The following is a 23,964-nucleotide window of genomic DNA, read 5'->3' on the forward strand; positions in this document are numbered from 1 at the left end:
GGTTGCCGGTGGAGGAGGATGCTCCAGAGAGCAATGGGTGGTCTGTGGTGCACCCCCCCAGCACTCCCCTCCAGTCAAGATAGCCCCCTCCTCTCTAAATTCCCCAAAGGTGGCAGCAGATACATTTTCTGTGGCGATGATGATAATTAATTTCAAAAAATTCAAATCGATTCATTTCTGCTTTAAATTTGAAGTGTGCGAGGGAACGTGGAAGGCAGGGCACGGAAGACGCACAATTGGTGGGGATGGTCCTCGTTGTAACCTCCTTCCCAATTATGTAAATTCTGTGTGGGGTGAAAAAAGTCCCCATCCTAATTAGAGATGCAACACCTGGCCTCAGACGATGCTTCAGATGCCAGGCGTGCGGCTGCATAGTCTCCTAAAGCCATTATCGGCGAGAGAGCGGCTTTTGCGAGAAGCCCCAGGACGGCGCATGGCATTTACCTGGTACGCTCTTCGGAGAGCTGGTGGCCTGCAATGGCTTGGGGAGAGAGCTTACCTTCTGCCTTCAGGAGAAGGCATGGGAGCTGCAGGGACCCTGCTTGACCCCCTCACCACCCTGGAGCTGGCCCTGAGAATGGAGAGTATGATTCAGTCTCCCTGGCCCTTCAAAACCCGGACCTTAGCCTGCTGGAACATTCTTGGGTAGGCTTGTCACCAGGTTTCAATTTCTACCCTAAATTTGCCCGTCTTTTGCTTTGAGAGTGGTAGAACCCTCCAGCAGGCAACGTTCTCTGTAACTGGGAGTCCTAGTGTCCTCTTTTGGCCTGAGCCTGTGCCTCTTGTGGCTAATTCTGTGCGGAGGAGTAGCCTAGGCCATCTCCCGATGAGAGCATCTCTCCTCCAGGGCGGGGTGCTCTTGCTGCCTGGGACACAGTAACTGTCAGTGTCTGAGATGTAACCGTCACCAGTTCCAGTGCCCAAGCAATGCATGAGCTTCTGCCATGGTCGTGAAGGACAACAAGAAATAAACCTCTTCTACAGCCCTTGGAATCTGGGGCCATTTGTTATCCAACACATCCCAGTCTATCCTGATGACTAATACACGTCTCCAGTTACTAGCGCAAATGGATTGATTTTCGCTAGTGTGCCGAGAACGCCAGTTTGATCTGCCCCACACACACACGCGCGCACACACCTCGTTATTGACAGTGAGGAAGTCAGGTAACTTTCCTAAGGTTGCTCTGCATCCAGCAAACCAGAATGTGTGTTTCCCAGTCACACCTGCCAAGCCCCGCCTTCCCTCTTGCTTCGCTTTAAAAAGTGAATTCTCCTCAGGCAGGGTGGGCACTTAATGTGTAGGACAGTAGGCATCGGAGAGGCTTGCAGACAGTTCTCTAAAAGCCAAGCAGCTGACCTCTGTGCCAGGCCTATGGGCTCCAGAACTACGTTTGCGCCTGTCGGTGGCCGTAAAGCTTCGAGAGACACGCTTTCTAGGTGGGCGGTTCATTCTCCATCTTGTCCTTGAGTGTAAACCTTGAACTTGTAATGAAATTCCACCTGCTTATTTCTTTATCCTCTGCAAGTATGAGGTAAAGACCTTCATGGGATAGGACATGGGGACCAGCATTTAATGTCCTGGGACCTTGTCCCTTAGTTGCCAGGAATGAAGGAGCCCACTACCACCTTTGACAAATGAGGACTGTGGGCTCAAGGACTCCCTTGAGGAATACAATTTTTTTTTTTTAATTACAGAGCACTTCTTGGGTGGAGAGCTATTCTTGGAAAACAGAGAAAGTAACAATTTAAGTGAATATTAAGGTAGGGTCACCAAAAGGGAAAGAATGTGTGTTCTGAAGATGTGTCACCCTTGTTTACTGGCACTACTGTTACCCTGCTCAGTGCACCGCGCCTCATGGCCTGTTTGTCAGCGGACTGGATGAGGCCTCTCTGCAGCAGCCTGCCTCTTTATCATGCTATTTCCAACGCCAAGTCCTGTCTTCAGTGTGAGCTGAATTACCCTTATCCTTTAGCTACTAATGGGAAAAAATAGTTGGGTTTTTTTTGTTGTTGTTGTTGTTTTTTTTTTTTTTTTTGGTTTTTTTTTTTGGAGATAGAGTCTTTACGCAACCCCGACTGTCCTGGAACTCGACACAGCTCTGCAGACCAGGCTGACCTCAAACTCACAGAGATTCTCCTGCCTCTGTCACCAGAGAGCTAGGACTAAGGGTGTCTACCACTGCGTCCGGCTAGTGACGGAGATTCTTAGCGATCGCAGTTCGAATCTGCTGGGGGGGGGGGGTCCAGAGCTAGGCTCGACTGCTCAAGGTTCAGGCTGCCTCGTGTTCTGTGCAAGATCAGTGCGCTCAGAGCTGCTGGTAGAGCTGTCCTGAGCCCATGTAGTGTTAAGGGGTCTTGGTAGCGCGTGATAGGCACTGAGGAGTCCTGAAGAGACTGTGGTCACTGTCTTTGGGGTCCAGTCTGTCCTACACAGACAAAGCCAGTTGTTCCCATGACTCTGCAAAGTAATTTCCCCCCCAAACTTCAAAAGCACCATGGAAGCTAATTTCAGAGGGTCCTTACAGGTGAGTTATCCATCACCCGCCACCTATGGCTGCTTTCCTTGCTTAGCCTTAGCCATTGGGTGGGTAGAGCAGGTAACCACCCAACAGCAGGATGCTATGTAGTTCACAGGCACCAAGTAGGATGGACAAGATGGCCTGAGCCTGTGGTGACCAGGGTCCACATTGTACCACTGGCATGTGCTGGGGTGCCCTCCACCCTGCCCTCTTTTCTATGGCCTCCAGCATCTTGCCATATACCCTGGAACAGAGAAAGAAGCCTGCTCAAGAGTTGATCCCTGGGTGGCACCTTACACTGTCACTTGTGCCTTTTGTGGCTAGTGCTTATAAGCTAGGTGTTGTGCCTTTAAAATGGGACTGAGGCCGGCCCAGTGGTAAAAAGCACTTGGTGCTCTTGCAAAGGTTTAGTTCCCAGCACCCACGCGGCGGCTCACAACCATCTGTAACTCCGGTTGCAGGGAGGGCATCTGATTCCCTCTTCTAGATTTCTTGGACACCCAACACACACGGCACATACACATGTGCAGTAAAAAAAAAAAAAAACCCTCGTGCATATGAACATTTTTAAAAATTTCATAAACTAGGACTAAAAATTATTCTCCTCCCAGTGGACTTAGAGGGCTGCAAGAGACATAAGGGTGACCTTTTTCAGGGGAGACCATCGTGAACTCCTTGGCCTGCACCCTGGGAGCACAGACGTTCAGAGTTGAGTTTCTATGACCTTAGACAAAACTTGCCACTTAACTTATTTAAGCAGCGTTGGTCTCTTCGTCTGTTCGTCGGGCATCACCCGGCTATGTGTTGCTGTGGTGAACAGCTCTAGACAACCAGGGGAGCTGTGAGGTCAGAGTGCTGTGGCCCGTCCCTGCTTGCTATCAACGCCAGTGCTGCCCCTGCGCTCTGACTGCAGAGTGGACGAACCCTCCAGACTGTGAGAGCCTGACCAGGTGGGGGCTACTCCTGACCCTCCAGCATAACAGCACATGCCAACCTCCTTGGGAACATCCTCCTTGCTTATGCACCCTCCTCAAGAAGTCAATCATTCATTCATTCATTCATTCATTCATTCGCTCACTGACTAGACCCTCCTGAGCACCTATCATGCAACACACAGGTGAGGGCATTTCTTCTTTTGCAGTTGCTGCCCCTGCCTTCTAGGTGGCACTGTCCTCACCTTTGGGATACCTTTTGTTACTGGAGGCAGTTTAAAGTTGGGACTTGTGTCTGATTCATCCCTGTCTCCTGAACTGCCTTGTATGGAATACCTGCCGTTTGTTAAGTCAGTGGATGGATGGCTCAGGGCTAGGGGCTGGCTATCTGGAGGTAGGAAGGGATGACTATGAGGGTAGACAGATTTAGGGGCCTAGTAATGCAAGAGTAAGCCTAATGGCTTATCCAGTAGACACCTATGCAGCTGTACTGATAGGCCATTCTCGTCAGTGCTTATAGCTGCCTCTCCTGGTCCTCCCAAGCAGTCTGTGGCACCACTGTTTTCCGGATCTTCAATGTAGAGAGGTCCGTGATAGCTCAAGGTCAGCTAGCCAGCGAGTGTGGGTCACTCTGACCTGGTCTGTCTAGCCTGAGTCTGGAGCTGGCACTCTGTCCCTCACTTCCTTCTGCTTTAAGCCCTGGGCAGTCTTTCTTCAGCTGGACCAGCTGGGCATAAGCTCAGCGGGCGATAGAACCGAGCTGTCCTTGGCGGGCGCTGCCCCTGCCTGGCCACCCCCACCCACCTGCCAGGATCCCCAATCCTCCTGGGCAGGGGAGCCTTCTGTGCTCCTCTCCAAAGGACAGGGCATATTTCTTCCCAACCCTCTTAAGACCCAGCCCGCACTGGAGGCTTCATCATCATGTAAATTAGCAGGATTGGATCCGCTCCTACAGAGGACTCCGGGGGCCGGCAGAAGGACGAGGCCAGTGGAAGGGGGGGAAACACAGAGGGCTGGTGCCAGCAACATGCCACCCTGGGGAGGCTGCTGGGGGTGGGGGAGGAGGGCTGAGGCTGGGCCAGGCAGGCTCCCAGCACTGTTGCTGAAGATGGAACCAAGAAAGACATTCTTTCCGGATTTACTCTTTGTGTATTGAACCCTTTTATGATTCATCAGTAAATATCAGCTGAGGGGGTGATTTGTTTCTAACGAGCTTATAAAATACTGGCGTCGTTTGTGGCTTGTTGGAGTGCTGATTGTAAACACTCCCCCATGCCCGCTCCTCTGTCAAATTAGCATTCAACGAACAAACATTGGATCCTTCTACCACTTTCTTCGCCGTCTTTGGGCGCCAGAGGGACGAGTAGACAACAGGAGAGCATGGGCCCCAGACTGGACTATTCAGCAACTACTTAAAGACTTCCGGGGATGAAGACGTGACCCCTCGCTGGGCCCTCCAAATGTGGGGGACACAGGGCCCTCAGAGTCCAGCTGGTCCTTTTCCAGGTCTCACTGCCAAGTTTCCTTGTGACCGAGCTTCTCCCCGCCCCAAAGCCTGTCATCTTCAATCTCATGGAGAACGCAGATCTGGTCAGGCTGCATCTGGCCCCCAGCACTTGGAGCGGCTGCCTGCCCCCAGGGGTCCCGCCTGGACCCAGCCAGAGGACTCTGTGCTAAGAACATCTGAGTAGGTCATGGGGTCTGTCACATGCCAGCTCCTTACCCATGAGAGCTCACCCATCACAACTGGCCTACATTCCCCTTTCCTCCTGGCCTCCAGCTTCGTGGTCAGGAGTCATATTAGTTACCTTTGGCTGTCCAGGACATGAGCCTTCAGTGCCGGCCCCCGAAGCTTACATGTAGTACAATTGATGCCAAACATGAAAGTGCATGGCAACATATTAAAGCGTCACCATTGCCACACTAAGGATTTACGGTTCACCGAGGTCCCAGCAGGTATCAGCCCAGCTATAGGAAGGCAAACCATCACTCAGCCTGCACGCCAGTCATACTTTTTCCTCATTCTACACAGGGCGGGGAGGGGCTCCCCAGACAGAAAGGAGACTTTCGCCATCACAGTGGCAGAGCCTAGATTTGGAGAGTGGCTGACCATCCTGACAGGTGAGGGGACACAGTCTGGGCCAACAGGGAGCAGCCTGCCCCACTGTGGGTGGAGACCACAGGCAGGTCTTTGTGGGGCCTCATGCAGCTAGGACTGTCCAAGTGAGGAGAGCTACCACAGGTGTCTTCTCTACTGTACTGTTTCTTTATTGAGAAATTTGTACCTGCATACAATGTATTTTGTACCTGTTCCCTCCTTTCAGATGCACACACAAGACCATGTCCTAATTCCACGTCTTGTTATTTTTCTTTAGTGTCGCACTGAATCCACTGTGGTATCCATGTACTCATGGGTGTGCAGCCATTCACTGGAGCATTGTTTGACTCACCTAGTGCCATGCCCTTCATGAAAATAGGCTCACCCTCCTGTGACAGCCATCAGCTGTCAGTAACTCCTTAGCTGGGTGGCGGGGGCTGCGGGGTGGGCTGGGGATCCAGCTGCTATCAGCGCGTGAGTGCAGCGGTCCTGTCACATTCTTTCTCTAAGGTCCTTCCTGGCTCTTAACATCTCTTTAATCCCTCTTCTCCTCTTCCATGATGTCCTCCAAGTCTTGGAGAGAAGAGGGTATCTCTTTTATGGCTGGGTATTCCATAGACACTCATTCTCCATGCTTTGGCGGGCCTGTCTTATCCATAGGCCTACACAGCAGGGGTTGAGAGGGGCCAGGAGATCTACGCTCTGGTTACCTCTAGTTACAGAGCAGACATACTGTCAACACCATCAGTGCCTCGGTCGCTATCAGCTGGCTTCAGTTATTTTATTTTACTTATTTATGTTTTCAAGACAGGGTCTGGTTACATAGCTCTGGTTGTCCTGGAACTCACTCTGTAGATGAGACTAGACTGGACTTGAACAGAGATCGCCTGTCTCTGCTTTCCGAGTATTGGGATTAAAGGCATGTGTGGCTGTGCCTGGCTCGAGTTCAATTTCTTAAATTAAAAAGCTTTAATTCTATTTTATTACAAAAGCTATTTGTTCTCATTACGGAAGAACTAGACAGAGCAGCTAAGCAACACAAGGCATCCTGCTGTTTGAAGGTGACCCCTTGTTTCTTCCTGTGACCCTAGCTGTTTTCTCCTATCACTCCACCACCCGAGTAGTACTATATGGAGTTCATGTTTATGTCCGCTGCTGGAGACACTGCTATTTAGGGAAGGTGCTTGTCTCTGTGGGCAGGACCACGGACAGGTACTAACACCATGTATCCATGGAGACATGCGCGCACACCTGCACACACATGCACATGCACATGCAGCAAAGCTCTGATCTGTGAGGTCAAGCGTCACTTGTGTCAGTTTGCACTGCAAGTGTAAGAACGTAGTCTGGTCTTCGAGATGAGCATGTTCTTGTGGGGAGAACAGAGTCTTAAATAGTTCCCTGGCCTATGTGGCTAAGGCCAGGAAGTGCTCCTAGGAGGAAGTGCAGAACCCCACTCAAAGGCATCTTTCAGATGGCTACTCATGGGAAACAAGGGAGAGGTTCTGAGTTACACGATGGGCGAGGGGCCACTTGGACCCCTATTTTCATCCCGAATCCCAGTCTTGTGGGAATATGCCTTGTCTCCACAGAGCTTACAGGATCTCGGGTTTTCTGAGCCCTAGGCAGGAAGAGGAAGCTTTCTCCCAGGGGACCATAACAGGGTTCCACTCAAGGGACTCACATTGGAGGCACAGTCTTGATTTTTAAACTAGTATTTAATGTGCTCTGCTGGGGTCTGGCTTGAGGAGTCCCAAGGCGTTGCAAAGGCCCCATCCCTTATAGATCAGAGTGGTTAAAGCAAAGACAGAGAAGTCTGTTTCGGGTGTGACTCCTGTGTCCCCAGGAACCCAATGGAATGGAACACTTGCAGTATTTGTTGTAGTGAAAAAGTTTACGTTGCCAGCTGGCCTCCTCAATAAGGCATTCCTATGTGTGCGTGCGTGCGTGCGTGCGTGCGTGCGTGTGTTTGTGTGTGAAGTCTAGTAGGAAAGGAAGAACCATCCTTCCAGTGCAAGCCTTTGGCAACACCAAGCAGGACCCTGGTTCCTCATGATAGGTCTTACTGTTCCACCCGACCTCAGAGCAGCTGTGGGGTCCCAGCCCTGAGTTTTAAGGCTGAATGTAAATTGTAGAAAGGATCAAGGGACTGGTGTCAGCCTAGTTGGGATGCTGGCCAGCCTAGGCCTCTGCATCTCCAAGAGCCCTGGGTTGGGATATTTTTTTTTCCTCTAAGGTTTTTGCATAGGTCCCTTTACTTAGCCATTCAGACTTTTCTTTCTCAGCAAGCCTGATGTAGTTAGTAGGATCCCTTGGACTTCTGTCACCCCATCTGACCTAAGTGTCAACCACAGTCATAGTTTGTGTGGTAACGTAGATAGTAACAGCACTTGCTATAAACTGCAGGTACACACTACAGTCTTGTGAGGCAGGGATGATGCTGGTCTCTAGGCGCTGCCAGCAGCCTCGAGCCCTCAGATGGTGGGTACAGTTGGCACTTGAGCTATGAATGCTGTACTTGCCTGGGAAGTATCAGCTTAGTGTACCAAGTACGAAGCAGACAGCTAGGACTGGCTAAGAGCAGCATGCTGGCTAATGCAAGGACCGGCCTTGTCGGCCATTATGTGTAGTGTCTAGGGAACCATACAGCAAGGCTCGCACCAAGGCATATTGAGTGGCATGTGGGATGGTGTGGGGTACCACAGTGTCCCGTGGGCTATAAGGCTGACCCATCCCCAGAGCCATGATACCCAGCAAGCATGAGCCAGCAGTCAATCATCCCAACCCGACCTTTACTGAAATCTTCTTTGTGTCTACCTGGGGCTTGTAAAGACTTTATGTACAGTAGACATCTCTGGCGCAAGGAGGACAGTAGCAGAGTGTAGGAGAGTACGCCTGATTGACAGGGCCCACTAGGTCAGGGGTGAGGAAGGCGGGCCCAAGTGGGTGGGTGTTGGGTAGGGGGAGCCTGTGCCTTCTAGCAGAAGGCATAACCTTAGGATGACAGGCAGAAGAAAGTAACTTCAAGCTGGCCAGCCCAAGTGGGCACAGACTGAGTGGGCAGGGGGAGCCTGGAGTAGCAGTGGGAAGATGGAGCCAAGATGCAGAGTTAGGGGTTGGATGCGCTATTTTTTCTTTTTTTAAAGGCATCTAGAAAGATGCTCTTTCTGAAAAGGAAAAGACACCATGAAAGCCAGAGACACGGGCGAGCCAGGGGGTGGGGTGTGCATTCCATCAGACCTCATGACCTGATGTTGTTCATACCTTATCCCAGCTGTTAAGCTGGCTTGAGGAAATGAGGCTACCTGTATGTTTTCCACCCTGATCTCCAGCCGCTCAGCAGGCAGCCTACATCCCTCCCGCTGGTATACTCTGTCTGTTACCTCTCCCCTGGCCTTCTGGGGTGGTGGCTGTCAGAGCTATTGCTCTGAACGGCCGGCCAGCCGCATCCTGGTCAATGGGATCATCAAAGAGTTCAGCCCGCAGCACCTGCAGGGCAGAAGGCTGCACAGCCAGGGCCAGCAGCAGAGCTGCAGGGACCCTAAGCTGTCAAGAAAGACTAGACCCCCCACGTCTAGACTCTGGGTGTCGCCAGCAAACATCCTGAGCAAATGTCTGGGGTCTCCCAGCTCAGAACTAGACAAACCAAGTGCCATTGTGAACTTGAGCTAAGGTGGCTCTGTCTTGCCTCTGCCCTCTGCCCACTGGAAAGAGTTCAGGTGATGTCACTGGTCTGTGGAACAGAAGATTTAACTTGTATTATAATTGATTCAAATTTAAATTGCCAAGGGTGGTCAGGAACTACCGTACTGGGTGGTATAGCTCTTTTGTGAAAGAAAGGGGTGTGTGGGGGGAGAGAGAGAGAGAGAGAGAAAGAAAGAGAGAGAGAGAGAGAGAGAGACAGACAGACAGACAGAGAGAGAGACAGACAGAGAGACAGACAGAGAGACAGACAGAGACAAAGAGTGACAGGAAGGGAGGAAGGAAGGAAGGAAGGAAAAGAATTTTCAAGAGAAAGTAAACATTACTTTCTGTCCTGTTTTTTTTTTTTTTTCCTACTGAGGGTTATGACACCCAGTGTCCAGTTAAGAGATATCAAGGAAGCAGTGAACTGTAGGTTCCAAGCTGTGGGAGTACCAGGATTTCCCATGATAGGTCCTCCTGAGTGGGAAGACTATTCTACCTCTCACCTTGGGCAGACCGTGTGAAAGCGTGGTTCCTTCACAGGCCACTGACGCGTGTGGTGTCTCTGTCAGCCTGGCTTTCCTGATGCTGTGCTGTCACTCATTTCAAGCAAGGATTTTTGGTAGGGACAAAAAGTGATGCTGGCTGTAGAGAAAACCCTTGAAGCAGGGGTAATTCGCGTGTCCCCGGCAGGGTCGGTGACAATGAGGGCTTTGTAGCCTGCCTGTCATGTTAATTGTATATTATTAGAGGCCATTAATCTGAGGATTATTAACAAGATGGAGTCTTAGGCAGTTCCCTTGCTGTGGAAAACTAATCTAAGATCAGCTATGTGCTAAGGAGGCTAAGTTACTTGCGCCCAGGAAGCCCAGGCAGTCTAGGCAGGGGATGTGAAATCTTCCGTCTCTGGAGCATCAGTCTTTCATGGGACAGATAGAGGGGTGGGTGTGAGGACTGGGGACCAGCTCTTTTCAATATAGTTCAAGTCCTCTGAAGTTTCAAGTCCTAGGAATTTGGAGGCAAAAACCTTTTCTTTTTAATTTGGTTTTCTTGTGGTGCTGGGCATTGCACCTAAAACTCTCACGTGTTCTAGGCAAGGACTTGGCCTCCGAGCTGCGCACCAGTCTCCGAGAAGTTTTAATTGCACAGAACTCCAGGGGTTGCGCCTTGTTGTTGCTGTTAGAGGTATCAGCTCCTCCTATCTGAGGGCTGACAGCGAGGGCTCATCCGTGCTTCCTTTTTCCATCCAGAAGGTACAGGAAATAGTTATCCTCTGCCCCTTGGTGAAGTTTCTTTTGCCAGACAACTTGTCACCACGTTCTGGAGGTTACACTCTATGCAGAAAGCCAGAAGTTGGTGCCTCTCTCGTTGTCCCTGGCTGGCTGGGATGCTGCAGGACTCCCCAGCTGGGTTCCACCTAAGCCTCTCCAGCCTTTGACTGAGGTTGGGGGGGTTTTCAAGTTTGGGAGCTGCTTGCACTGGCCCAGCTGCAGGGACGTAGGCTGGGGCCAATACGCAGGAGGGACCTTGGACCTGAGCCGGGCTCTCCTTTTTATACCTCAATGGAAGGGAGTCTCCCTGGGGTTTGAAAGAGAACAGGGGACCAGGGAGATAGCTCAGCAGGTGAACGTGCTCGCTGCACAAGCCTGGTGACGTGAGTTTGATCCCCGGGACACTTGTTTCATATGTAGTGATATATAGACAGACAGACAGACAGACAGACAGACAGAGAGATCCAACTCCTGAGAAGTTGTCCTCTGACCTCTCTGCGTGCACCCACACTCCCACACACATGCATACACAACAGGAACATGTATTTAAGGAAGAGCGACACGGAAAACCACAAGGAAACGAGACAACCTGGTCACAGGAGCCCCCTGGCAGGAGAGAACTAGGAATAGAGGGATCCTGCTAGGAATGGGAGGCTGCATCCTGCTAGCTGCAGGAGGCTGCTGGGAATCCCCAGCCATGACTGTCAGTTGAATGCAAGGGCTTGGGGTCTGCATAGGTGCCTTGGTCAGCACATATGTATGGAAGCAGTATGGAGGTGGATGGAGGGTGCCGCAAAGCTGGTGTGAACTCTGAAGGAATGACCGTGGTCCGGCACTTGCCAGCTGCCTGCTGCATTGCAAGGGTGATTTAACCATGTCTTGGATGGCGGTGGCAGGAAAGCTACAGGGCTGAGGATTCAGGAAGGCGATCAGGGTTCTGTTGTTCTGATTAGTCAGTCCCACCACAGTGTGTACACAGAGGGCACCAGATTCCGAGGACAGAATAGCATTGCCAGCGGTCTGTGCACCTCGCCTCGTCACCTCTCACTCTCAAGCAGCCTTAGGAGACTGACTTCCGTCACATTTTACATTCACATGGTCCTTGGTTTGTCATTACCCCATAGTCTGCAATAGAGCCAGGCTGGCTGGCCTTTGAGTCAGACAACCTCCTACTCTTTACTTTGAAGAGGTGCATGCCAGGTGAAGCGATGGGCTGTCCCACTGGCTGTGATAGGAATTCCACGGTGATGCCTACCTGGAGTCACTCGGGTCTTGCTGACCTCTGGGTGAGATCTGACCCCTGACATGGCTCTTTGGAACCCTCAGTCAGTGGAACCAGCTGGAGTCTTTGGATTTCAGTTTTGGAGGAGGTAAAAGCAAAGTACTTGTAACTCAGAAGATCCTGGAGTTGGGATTGGCCATGTGGGTGATCTTGCCTTGGAAACCCAGGTGAGAGTGTTGGTAGCCAAGCCAGCCAGTTTAGTCAGTGTGGGACTGTCCTCCACCAACCCTGCCACGGTGTTGGCCTCAGTTATGAAGAAGCATGCACAGCTGCCCGGCTCCTCTGAGCCTCACAGCCTAGAGTCTTCTGGTACCAGATAGAATGGGGAGGGGACCCTTCCAAGCTCATACAATACTCTCCCACAGCAAGACAATAGGAGACCCACACAGCCCACCTGCTTAAGCGGTGTTGGCTATACATAGGGAGGCTAGAAAGCCTGGGGTGGTCGAGGAGAAAGTGACGGACCGTGGGGGGAGGGTGACAGTCTCTCAGCACAATGGCTGCATTCTGCTGAGAGTGAGGCTGCTTCTTCCTGCATCACAGAGCCTCCGTGGGTGTTGGTGCAGCGTCATCAGCTCACTACGGGACTCAGCCTCCCTATCTAAGGGAATGGGGTGTGTGTGAGTGGGTACCTGGGTAAATAAGTATAAATAGTTTTCCTTCTGATATGTGACCGGATTATTTTCCAGTTGATTTCAAGCCTTGGCCCCAAGTGGCCCACAGATCAAAAAAAGATAAGGGTCAGTTACAAGGTTGAGCTCATTCTCCGTTACCATAGCAACTGACCTCAGGCAACCCTCCAAGGACTACACCCAGCTCCCCAGGTGATATTTTTACTGTCCACGCCATCAATCCCAAGCCTTTCAAAACTCAGACTGCCTAATTGTCAGGGCTCTGTTTTGAAGAGGCTCTGGGTCCCTGTGGGGCCCCATTTCAGGCTGCCAGAGCTCTTTTATAGGCCCTTCTGAAACATGGGAGGGAACTGTGTGATGATGGGTCCCTCCTGGCCACACAGGTCTGGGAAGGTGCCCCTGGGGCAAATGAGGGGTACAGCCCATCCTTCAGGATTAATTAGGAAACTGTGAACCCAAGGTGGGGGTGGGGGTGGCTGTGGCGGTGGCAGTGGGCCTTAAAGTAGCTGCTAAGCCTTCCTGACTGCTATGGAGTATCAAGGGGCACACGGCACCAGGCACTGCTGCACAGAGTTGGTGATGATGAAGGCTTGGGGATCCATGGTCACCTGGCGCTGTTGCAGGAAATTATTCCTCACATTAGCCTTTCAAGAGCTGCGTAACGTCCCCTGGTCACGCTAGGAGTCTCTTGGCCATATTAGCGGTTATCAAATCTTAATACAAGCCCCATGCAGCAGGACACTTTGAAAATAACATCTTTGCTTTGGGTCTGAAGCTAAGCTTGAGATTCTGCTCCCTAGGACTGCTGGTTAGGGGCGCGACATGGGGAAGTGTGGACTAGGGGCTGCCTGGGTCCAGTTCACCTCTCTGTGCACATGTGCTGTTCTGTCTCCAATGAAGACCTCCTGTAGACCTCTCTAAGGTTCTCCTTTGACCTTTGTCCTCTCTGTCCCCACTGTTGTCACCTCTCACTTCCAGAGCCCTGTTTGCAGCCACACCCACTTGCCCTCTTGTCTTCTGCACGGGTCTTTCTTTGTTCCTGACTGGCAACAAAGGGCTGGCTCCCACTAGCCACTTCCTGTTTCCTGTGCTGAGTCTACTTCCTGTTTGTTGGGAAGTGTGGAGGAGGGTGACCTCTCCTGGGTCTCCTCACTACACACCTCTCTTACCTCCTCATTTGCTTGCTGGACTGAGGCACCGTTTCCTCCCTTATCTCCAGGAGTGGAGGTTTGGGGCAGTGTCTGGGTCTGGGCTGTGGACTCCAGAGCCTTCTCTTGAGCTGCTGTTTGGGGCAGGCTATAGGCCCAGGCTGTGGGCTCATACCTCGAAATGTGTGGTAAGCCATGGGGCTCTTCGGTAAGTGATGGCTTTACATTTCCCTGCATTTCCTCCACTTGTAGCAATTCTGTCCCAAGGACGGTGCCATAGCCTGGCACCATTTCTGATGTCACTGACCTTCCTTCCCTTGGAAAAGTCCCCAGCACTCTTGAAAAGCTTGAGTTAGTACTAGCAAGGGGGGCATCTAACTCAAACATAGTGGCAGCAGTGTCTTCTCCCTTCTATCTGCCCACTCAACCCTTCTTGTAACTGTCCCCAAAGACCTGGCATCTAGGGTAAGGGCAGGGCCATGCTGAGGTCACTTGAATTGTGCCCTTTAGCCTGGTACCCTCCTCCGGTAAGAGTTCTGAGGATGCTCCTGTTTCAGTGATCCATGGTCACACTTGGACATGTTTGTGCTTACCTCAATGGCATGACATCCCCTTGACTCTCCTAGGCACTGGAAGGCCTTGGGCCTTTGCTTGACCTGAGGTCTGATTGTCCTTGTCAGCTTACCACAAAAAATGATTCAGGTACATGGGGTGTCTTACTGGCTCTTGTCCTCATGTCTTGTATCTTTGTCTTGTGTTTTCTAAGGCTAGTGGGCTTCAAGAGGAAGAAGGATACATGTCCTATGTAGTCCTTAGAGGGGACCACTTCTCACAAGTCCCCCTTCCTCTTGGGTCAGTTGAGGGAAGAGCCAAGAAACAGCTGTGGTTCTGAGAGGATCCAAAGATTAAATATGAGATCAGTGTGTTGCGAGTGTCCACAGACACGTGACAGCATTTCCCAGCACTGTCCCTGATGTTCCAGGCACTGTCTATACTGTTCCTTGCTGACCCATGTCAGGGCAAGCTGTCAGGCACTACTCTGTACCCCAGCATCCAGCTAGCTACCCTTGTGGTGGCAGTAGTGAGCACCCCCAAGTATCATAAAGGCAGGGAAGGAATTAGAGGGATACAGACTGCCCTGGTTTAGTGAAAGGTGTCCCCGGAGACCTCTTCAAGGAGGTCTACCTGAGGGCAATGAGAAGCAGAAGCTAAGGACATCTGGGAAGAGCTTCAGTGAGGGCAGAAGTCCTGTGGCAAAACCAGTCCGCTTGCCTGCCCTGGAAGAGCCATGAATATTCTTTCCAGTTTCTAGCAGAAACATAAGCACACGAGGTTAAGTGAATTACACAAATGTTCACAACGAATGATGCTGGCCCCGGGGCCCTAAACCAAGTGTTTCCAGTTCTGACTCAGATGCCTTTTATTATCTCTTCCTGATGTAAGTGACGAGTTGTGCCTCCTGTTGACACATGGTAGCAGTCACCGGTCCCCTTGCTAGAGAGGGACACACATTAATGATAACGGAGTAGCTTCCCCAGTGGAGTGTCTGCCATCAGATCCAGATCAGGCAATATGTCTGGAGCGGTCTGCTCAGCTCAGTGGACTCCAAGAACAATGGCTTGTCCACTCCCTCCACAGCCTGCTGCTTCTCCCTCCCAGGCAGCAAATTATGGCCTCTGAGTGTGTGCTTGGCCCGCCTTTGACATCAGCGGGACCCACTGGAGTCACCTACAGGGTTCTGAATCAGCTCTCTCTCCTCCTAGCTTCCCCCAAGACCTGTATGGAAATAAGTATGTGTCTGCCAGGGATCAAATGCTTTCGGAGACAAAAGTCGTTGCGGAGGACATTACAGGGAGCTATCATCTCTGCACGATGCCCTTCCACAAAGCCCTCAGCTCTTCTTTTGGGTGACACAGTTTCAGCCTGAAAGGTTCCAGCGAGCTGACTTGGTTTTAAGCAAAAGCACATCCTATTATTTTTTTGAGAAATGAAGTGTAAAATTAACACTTGTTATTCCAGAGCAGAGGAGGGGAAAAAGAAAAACAGGGGATCTGGAAGCTTTATGCTTGCTGGCTTGAGTGGCTGGCACGATGTGACTTCATTTGTTTGTATGTACGTATGCATGTATGTATGTATGTATGTATGTATGTATGTATGTATGTCTTAGAGACAGGCTCTTGATATGTAGCACTTACTGGCCTTGAACTCGGTATGTAGTGCAGGGTGGCCTTGACCTCTTGAGCAGTCCTCCTGAGAGCTGGGACTCGGATGTAGACCACCATAGCAGGTCTATTTTCACGTTTTAAAAAATTGCACTAAATCAATAGACTCCCCGTGCCAGCATGACTCACAGGGCGCAGGAGGCAGATCTGAATTTCAGGGCGAGATCTGCATTTTACTTTACAAACGAGCAGGGCTGTGTAACTCACTTGAGGTGTGCAGGTCTCTCTCATGGATGCCTGTCATGTGCTATATATATATATATAAAAAAAAAAGAATAGAAAGGATCGTGAGTCTTAACTCACAAAGTCCCCCAGCTCCCACACTGGGGCGGAGAGGCCCGGGAGCTCCCAGACAGCTTTGTCATTCTGCTCCGAGGTGTGGGGAGCGCCGCGTGCGAGATCTTATATAATTCAGAAAAGTGATTCTCAGAGGATGCCGCTGTCTTGGGACGGGAGAGGCTGTTGGAACCTCGGGGTGAGAGCGATGGTGGCAGGGTGTACTGGGCTTGCTGACAGTGGGTCATACGCACCCCGCTCGCACGCCAGCCAGCAGCGTTTGTCACACTAACTAGGACAGTCCCTCACTGCCTTCTGGCCCTCCCCCATTTCCGGGCTGCCTTTCTAGGCAGAGGTGCACTTGATGGGTACCCTAGGGAGGGCAGCCCACCCTGACATAAGGAGGAGCCCCATCTGTGAAGACTGGCAAATCAAAGGCCAAGCTGAGGGAAAGACATTCCTAGGGCTGCGGGAACCCCCAGGCCCTTTGTTGTCCCCTCAGACTTGGACTTTCTGTGTGTGTTCTTACCCCCACCCTCCCCACCGCTTCCCCAGGTCTGACTCTTTTAAGCACTTGGGGGAGATAGAGGAAAGGATCCCAGACAGGCAGTTGTCTGTCTGCTGGGCTTTTGATCTAATTAGCCCGGAACCTCACTTTGACACAGGCTTGGGCTGCAGTTTGTCAGCCGTTTAGGCCCCTGCAAGCGGCTGGCGGCTCAGGGCCGCCTGACGGTGCACATATTTATGAACACGGGTGCTGGGCGGAGCTGCGTCTGTGACTCAGAGGGGAGCAGCTGATGAATTGCTTGGCGCTCATGGATCGGAAAGTGACTGTCAGACATGATTTCTCTGATTTATAAGTTGCAGGAGCCTTCTTTGTCCTCCCGGTGTTTGTATATCAGGCAGCCCAGCCCCGTTCACAGCCAAGTGCTGAAAGGCTGTTTGGAGTCAGAGCCGCCATCGTCAGCCATTCCTCATCCCTGCCGCAGAGCCAGCTCTAGCCAAATGGCGGCGGCAGAGCCGCAGCTGGACACCTCTTCTCGGGACTGCTTCTGAGAAGCCCCCGCTCTAGGTGGTCTGTGCTTTGGGAGCAGCAAGACAGTCAGGCGGCAGCATCCTTGCCCTGCTGCAGCTGAGGTGGTGCTGGGACTGGAAAGCCATGGGTTCTGGAGCCACTAAGAGGCTGCTTGTGGGCGAGGTGGGGGTGGGAGTGGGCCACACACGTGCGATTGGGCTTTGTATCCTGCACAGAGCAACACCCCAATCTTACCGAGTGACCTCATTCTCTGAAGCCGTTTCTTCTTCCTGGAAATCCCATTTCCTGGTCAGCAGTACTGCTTCTAAGACGGCTGTAGTAAACCTCTGTTAGAGAGCTCTCACAGCTGTCACTTTTACCCCTGCCCCAGCCTCGCAAACAGAGCATCCTCACTGCCTTGGGAAAGCCACACCGAAGGGTGGTTCTCATCCAGTCCTGCATGCATTCATTCATCCCATGCACCAGGCTCTGAGAAGCATGGTGTAGTGAGGAGGAGTTTGGGGGTAGGTTGGGGGGTCTTTAGAGGCAGCCCCCACACTGAAAGTCATCTCTAATTACAATGAGCATCTCCCGTGGGAAGTGGAGGAGGTGTGCGGGGACCTTTGTGGCAAGTGTGCTGAGACTGCCCCGTGTCCCCAAACTTGTCAATGAGTCTCTTTTCCACCAGTGTAAAGGGAAGATCTGCCCGTATTTCTGCTGGGTGCATGTGGCCTAGTTGCTAGAGCTCTAGGGACATGACAAAAACCCGGCAGATTCCAGCCACTGGGCTATGTGGGGCAGGCCCACCTGCACATAGAGTGTGCAATTCAGCGGTGGGGGTGCTTGGAGTGTGGGGGATGAGCTGGGCCAGGGGAATGAGAGCCTGCTGTCCCAGCATTCCTGCCAGGGCCTGGGGACCCAGGGACTCGCCAGGAGGCTCAGCCCATCTGTGTCTATGGCTTGCCACCAGCCGAGCCCCTCTGCTACCTAATTCTTGCCTTTGAGGGCAAATCAGAACACCTGGCACCTTTGGTGAGCCCACTTCCCTGGGGAGCCAAGGGAGGCCTGTGTCCTTGGCTGTCCCAGATTGCATTTTCGCCAAAACAGCCATGCACAGCCGTAAACACCAATTGGGCATTTGCTGTGTGCTGTGTGCTGCTTTCTCTGAGTTAACTCATTAATTCACATCTTGATCATCAGAGGGAGGATGCTACTGAAACTTCTGAGAGAGGACACCTACTCTGACTGATATGATCCCCAAGTAAGGGAGTACTCACACCTTCTCTGTCCATGGGCTGAAAGCACGGAGCTCCCTCTCTGTCACCGTGGAGGAGCAGTGACTCAGGCTGGCCATACATTGTGCAATGTGCAGCTTGGGGGTGGGGCAGAATTTGAACCCAGATCTTGACTCTGGGCAAGGTTGCTGGACCTTAGTACAAACCCAGCAGGGCACTGTCCTTGGTTCATCCTTATCTCCGAGCACCATTGTGGAAAGGCTTAGGTGTTGAAGCAGTTCCCAAGTGGGGACATTTGTTCTGGTAAGAAGCCTGCCCATCTTTGTGACTCACAGCATAGGCAAGTGTTTCCACGAGGGACAGTTTGATGGCTGCAACTTCTTCTAGGGTCTTACCAAGCTACTTCACCACCTTCTCCTATCCTGTCCTCCTCTGGCCACTTCTTTCCAGAGCAACTCTCACACCTTACTCATAAACTGACACTCCATGCCGCCCTCCTCCCCATCCCCACTGGGATGAGGGAAAGACATAATCCGTTTCATTCTCTGAAGAATGCCTAGCTCATTTAGGCCAATCCCTGGCCTGTCACACACTCCATGAATATTCGGTTAGATTTTAAAAGGCTTGGCTACTCCATTTAACAGGCTAGTACGCAGTATGGCCCCCTTTCCACGGGCTCTCGGAACTCAAGCTGTTGACATAGCTTGTGACTAGAAGGAGAAACCTTGACCAACATGGCAGAAACCTACATCTAGACCGAAACCTGACTGCTACAAGAGTCGGGGCCTCTCTCTGCTGGAATCCAGAGCAGAGATATGACTTTGTCTGTGGCTCCCTGCGTCAGCTTCGATTCCAGTGATCAGAGGTGCCTTGGTGCAGGGTGACGCGCAGCTGGTGTGGGGAGTCTCAGGGATGGCGTGGGGGTGTCCTGAGACTGCGTGAGCTTCACTGAAGTCCTCTCTTTCTTTTGCAGAGGAAGGCATCAACCATGAGTGTAAGCTGTGCAACCAGATGTTCGACTCCCCAGCCAAGCTCCTTTGTCACCTCATCGAACACAGCTTCGAGGGCATGGGTGGTACTTTCAAGTGCCCCGTGTGCTTCACAGGTATGGCACCCATGTGGGCATGGCCAGATGCATGGGGGAGGGAGGAGCCTGCCCTGTGTCACGGCTAGAGCCCTGCGTCTCAGCCCCCATTCCCTTTGAAGCTCTGTCTCCTGGCATGCAGAGCTGTCCCATAGCCTGCCGTTCCCTTCCTTCTCCTCCTATTGTGGCTGAGCAAACGTTCACTCCTGCCTCAGCTTCTCTGTTGCAGTCTGCCCTTCCTGGGTTCCTCCGTGCTCCATGGAGCCATGAGCTCCATCCGGCATCAGTGGGACTGTCGGTACACTTCACTCACCCTACCCACTTCCAGCCTTTGAGCTCCCTGCCCCAGTCAGGCTGTAGCCAGGCAGCTCGAGGGCAGCTTTCTTGGCCAGGTCTCCAGCCCCCAGGCTGGCTACAAGCCACGGCAAGTGAGTGGCTGTCCCAGCCCCGAGGCATATCTCAGGGGCTTTGCTGGCCCCCTCCCGCTGCCCAGATGGCAGCCGGTGTGCACAGGGAGCTGGGCTCTCCCGGCCTCCCCGACATCTGCTGTCTACCTCTGTGGGGAGCTCACCCCAGGGAGGGGTGCCTGGCAGGAGACTATCTCTGAAGTGCTTACCTCCCAGACACACAGCTGCTTTGGGTCACCTCCTGGGTGTGCCCAGGGCTGGGCTGCCATGGGGACTGCTGTCACGGGGAAAGGAAGCCAGTGCTATGACCTGCTCACAACACACATGTGTATGCACATGGCTCTGGGGTCCCAGCCTCCCTGAAACACCCTGGTCCTTCCCTCCCTCCCCCCCAACTCAGGATCCCCCCCTGCCCCATCTGTTAGCATCACACGCAAGGATGCAGACAGTAACCCTGACGACAGGAGCAGTGATTCATGCCATTGACTAACCTCCTGGTACCAGGCACTGTGCTGTGCTGACCTAGTGCCAGTCTCATCTCTGCAACCCACTTGCAGTGGGATCTTGGGCAAGTCATTTAATGTTGATTTTCTTCTGTCAGATGGGGTAACAGCAGTGACTGCCTTGCAGCGTGAAGGCATGTGGCTGGTGGAGGTGCACTCACTGGCTTCACCACGCACTACTTCTGTTTTTTTAATACACCTTGGCTATATCCACCCATCTGATCCTCCTAGACACCCAGCGGGGTGTTGACTATAATGAGACGCAGTGTTTAAAGCCCAGAGAGCTTAACCGTCTGTCCCAAGGTTGCACAGCTACGATGGGGCAGAGCTTAGTTTATCTAGTTCAGAGTCCTCTGAAAGGGACTCCGCTTCCAGCCGCAGTCCTTGGCCAACCACGCGTACGCCTGGGTGATCCCTACTTGGGAGAAGAAGCAGTGGGACCGAAACGGGCTGACCTCTAACTGCCCTGTCTGTGTGTACAGTCTTCGTCCAGGCCAACAAGCTGCAACAGCACATCTTCGCCGTGCACGGGCAGGAGGACAAAATCTACGACTGCTCGCAGTGCCCACAGAAGTTTTTCTTCCAGACAGAGTTGCAGGTGAGTGTGTCAGCCCCTGTGCACCAGCGGCTATGCTCTTGGGTGGCTGGCATGGTGTATACTGGCCTGTGCATTCTTGGGAAAGCCTACATCGGGGGGCTTAGCCTACGAGCAGGAGACTCCTGCTCATACCCATCCTGGTTCCTAATGGATCCTTCCTTCTGCTCCCCACTCGGATCATCTGGTAGTATTTGTCTGGGTTTGGCATTGGGACTAGTGGCCTGTGTGGCCCACGCAGCTCTTCCTGGATAATTGGAATATAAGATATAGTGGTGTCTACTGGTTCCAGCTCAGAGAAGGGTAATCAGTACCAGTGTGGCCCTCAGGTGGACACAGAGGTCTCCACCAGTTTTCTTGATCCTCCCAAGGGAACCTCTTGCAGGGAACTGCTGGATAAACATCTGCCCTTGAGTCCCATAGGGCTCTTTCTCTCCTTTCTGGGTACTGACTTCCTGAAGATCTAGATCTAGATCTAGAGCTTTCGCTCCGGTTGCACTGATTTTTCCCGGAAATTCTTATTAATGGTGAAGGGTTCACATGCCCACTAGAAACACCCTTCATGCTCACACAAAGGTCACACCTTGTAACAGCATCAGGACGTAAGGGAGAGTTCCTCTCACCCATCCACCGTCATCGACGCTGGCAGTGCATACACAAGAGGGATGGCAGGCACACACTGCAGCCCCAGAGATCACACTCCCACTTACTGGAACCAAGCCACATAAGATGCTTAGAAGCACTGCCCACTGGGGAGCCACTGCCACCAGCAGCAGTGGGGTGGGGGTTGGGGGTGCGGTTGCAGCAGCCGTATTCTTGAGATTACCGGAGCCGGGAACAAAGGCTGATTTGTCGTTCATGTGGCAGATTCAGGCAGAGTTCATGATATTCAGTGACCTGTGCCCACAGAGGGTCCATGCCCGTCTATGTTTCCATGGTCACCATGCAGAGAGAGGAAGGAGGGAGGGAGGAGAGATGAGTGCATCAGCCCTTCCAGCTTCCATGGGGAAGAGATGCAGTCAGCTTCTCCCACACAGGGTCCTTAGAGCAAGCGACACACCGGTCCCTCTGTGCTTGGCTTCCTAGGGGTGGGAAGGAGCCTCAGTGTCCGGATGCACAGATTGGGAAGTCGAGGCTGCTGATTGTATCCCCACCCTCTGCCAGGAAGCAGAGGGGAGCTGGCATGTGGCAAGATCCCTACAGATACATCGGCTATCTTCCCAGGGTGCATCAACCTGCAGGGTAGCCCTCACCTCACACCCGAGCAGTGCTGTGCCTACACCCAGTGCCCTTCCACCCATCCAGCATGAGGCTGAGGGTCACCCATGCCTTTCCTGGTCATAGCAGTGCCTGGTGCAGGGCAGACTGGACCTTCTGGACCTTAACTCACTCTATCTCCATAGTCACTGAAAATAGGTCCAGGAAGGGTGCAGAGGGGGTCTGCCATCTGCTGGCTGGGTCCTGATTGAGCTCAGCTCTGGCCCAGTGACCAGGCCTTGGAGGTCTCTTTTCTTTTTGGCAGCCCTCTCACTTCCGTATGTCCTTACATTGTTCATGGCCTTCATTCCCTCCTGGTGTGGATGGGTTAAGCATCCGGTTAAACAGAACAGACAAGGAATAATCAGTTTCCTTACACACTGCCTTTCTCACTCCTGACTTTGTCCTCTTCCATTGTCCCAGACACTGTCACGAGGAACAACTGCTCTCTTCTTGTTGGCTTTAGGGTTTCTCCCTGAGGGCTTGGGAGATGTGGGTCAGTGGGTAAAGTGGTTGCTGCTTATTTGTGAAGCTCTGAGTTCCGATCCCCCAGACTCTTGCAAAGCCAAGTGCTATAGTGCACACCTGTGATCCTCTTGCCTCTACCATGAGATGGGAGAATCCCTGGGAGCTCAGGGGAGAGCTAGCCTGATGTATGCAGCAATGGGAGAGCTAGCCTGGTATATGCAATAACACTCAACAAAGAGACCCCGTCTCATTATGGAAGGTGAGGACAGACACCCAGGTTTGTCCTCTGACCTTTACAAATGTACATGTACCACGACAGGCGCTCTCTCTCTCTCTCTCTCTTTCTCTCTCTCTCTCTCTCTCTCTCAACACACACACACACACACACACACACACACACACACACACACACCAGTGTGAGGAGAGAGAGATACATAATAAACAAACAAGTTTCTCTCTGAAGGAAGAGACTCTCATTTCTCTGACATAAACAAGGGAGACATCATAGAGAAGTGGCTTGGCTTCCTGACTTTGCCTCTACCCAACCTTGGGCTATGGACCAACCCAAGAGTAATCAAGCCTGTAATCCTGCTCTGCAGGAGGCTGAGGTAGGAAGATCAACAGTTCAAGCCCAGCCTAGGCAACTTAGACTTTGCCTTAAAATGTAAAGATCTTAAAGTCCAAGGGTGTAGGTCAGCAGTAGAACACTTCCCAGCACACACAGGTCCTGGGACCCATCTCCAGCCTACCAAAAAGGAAAAGCCTAGAAGCCATAGTCCCCTGGTCACCCCGATAACCTTTGAATGGGATCCTCAAGTAAAAGAACCTCACTAAATTATAGCCTTAACAAGCCACTATTTTCCGTGATTAATTGTTTTAATTACAGACCATTTAAATGGGAAGTGAAACAACACTAAATCTATGCAAATAATGGCTTTTGTTAAGTAACTTGAATAGCAATTTTCTGGGTTTGAGGAGGGTTTTTCAGGCCCCATGATTTCACTGCCGTTAATTGAAGCTGGTCTGGATTGTCCTGTTTGCATGAGGAAAACAAGGCTGAGGTTTCTCCTGGGGGCCACGGAAGGGCAATGAGCTCCGCTGGGGCACCTGCCCTTGCTGGGCCTTAACTGCCGTAACCACCACATGCCATATGATGTTGAGTCAGGAAGTTCTACGAAGCTGGTGTTGGCAGGCACACGCTCTGTGACCTAAGAGGGCTCGAGGAGGTGTACAGCCTAGGATTGAGTTTATTCCGGCTCTGTGAAGTTCTGCTGTGGACGAGAAGGATGACTAGATTGGAAGACTGCAGGCCTGCTCTGTGTCTGCCTCAAGACCG

The 23,964-nt window shown here is 52.1% G+C and overlaps 1 protein-coding gene across 9 annotated transcripts in view; it reads left to right on the forward strand.

Moving 5' to 3' along the window:
• Nucleotides 1-23,964, forward strand: part of Zfp423 (zinc finger protein 423) — a 298,489-nt gene that overhangs the window by 253,562 nt on the left and 20,963 nt on the right. For all 9 annotated transcript variants that reach the window (XM_087595328.1, NM_001393718.1, XM_087595327.1 and 6 more), the window contains 2 exons: nt 19,288-19,419; nt 20,791-20,906. In XM_087595328.1, the coding sequence (XP_087451454.1) occupies nt 19,288-19,419; nt 20,791-20,906 (248 nt within the window). The remainder of the gene's footprint in view (nt 1-19,287; nt 19,420-20,790; nt 20,907-23,964) is intronic.

This window comes from Rattus norvegicus, chromosome 19, assembly GCF_021556685.1.
Source record: "Rattus norvegicus strain SHRSP/BbbUtx chromosome 19, alternate assembly SHRSP_T2T, whole genome shotgun sequence".
Classification (NCBI taxonomy): Eukaryota; Metazoa; Chordata; class Mammalia; order Rodentia; family Muridae; genus Rattus; species Rattus norvegicus.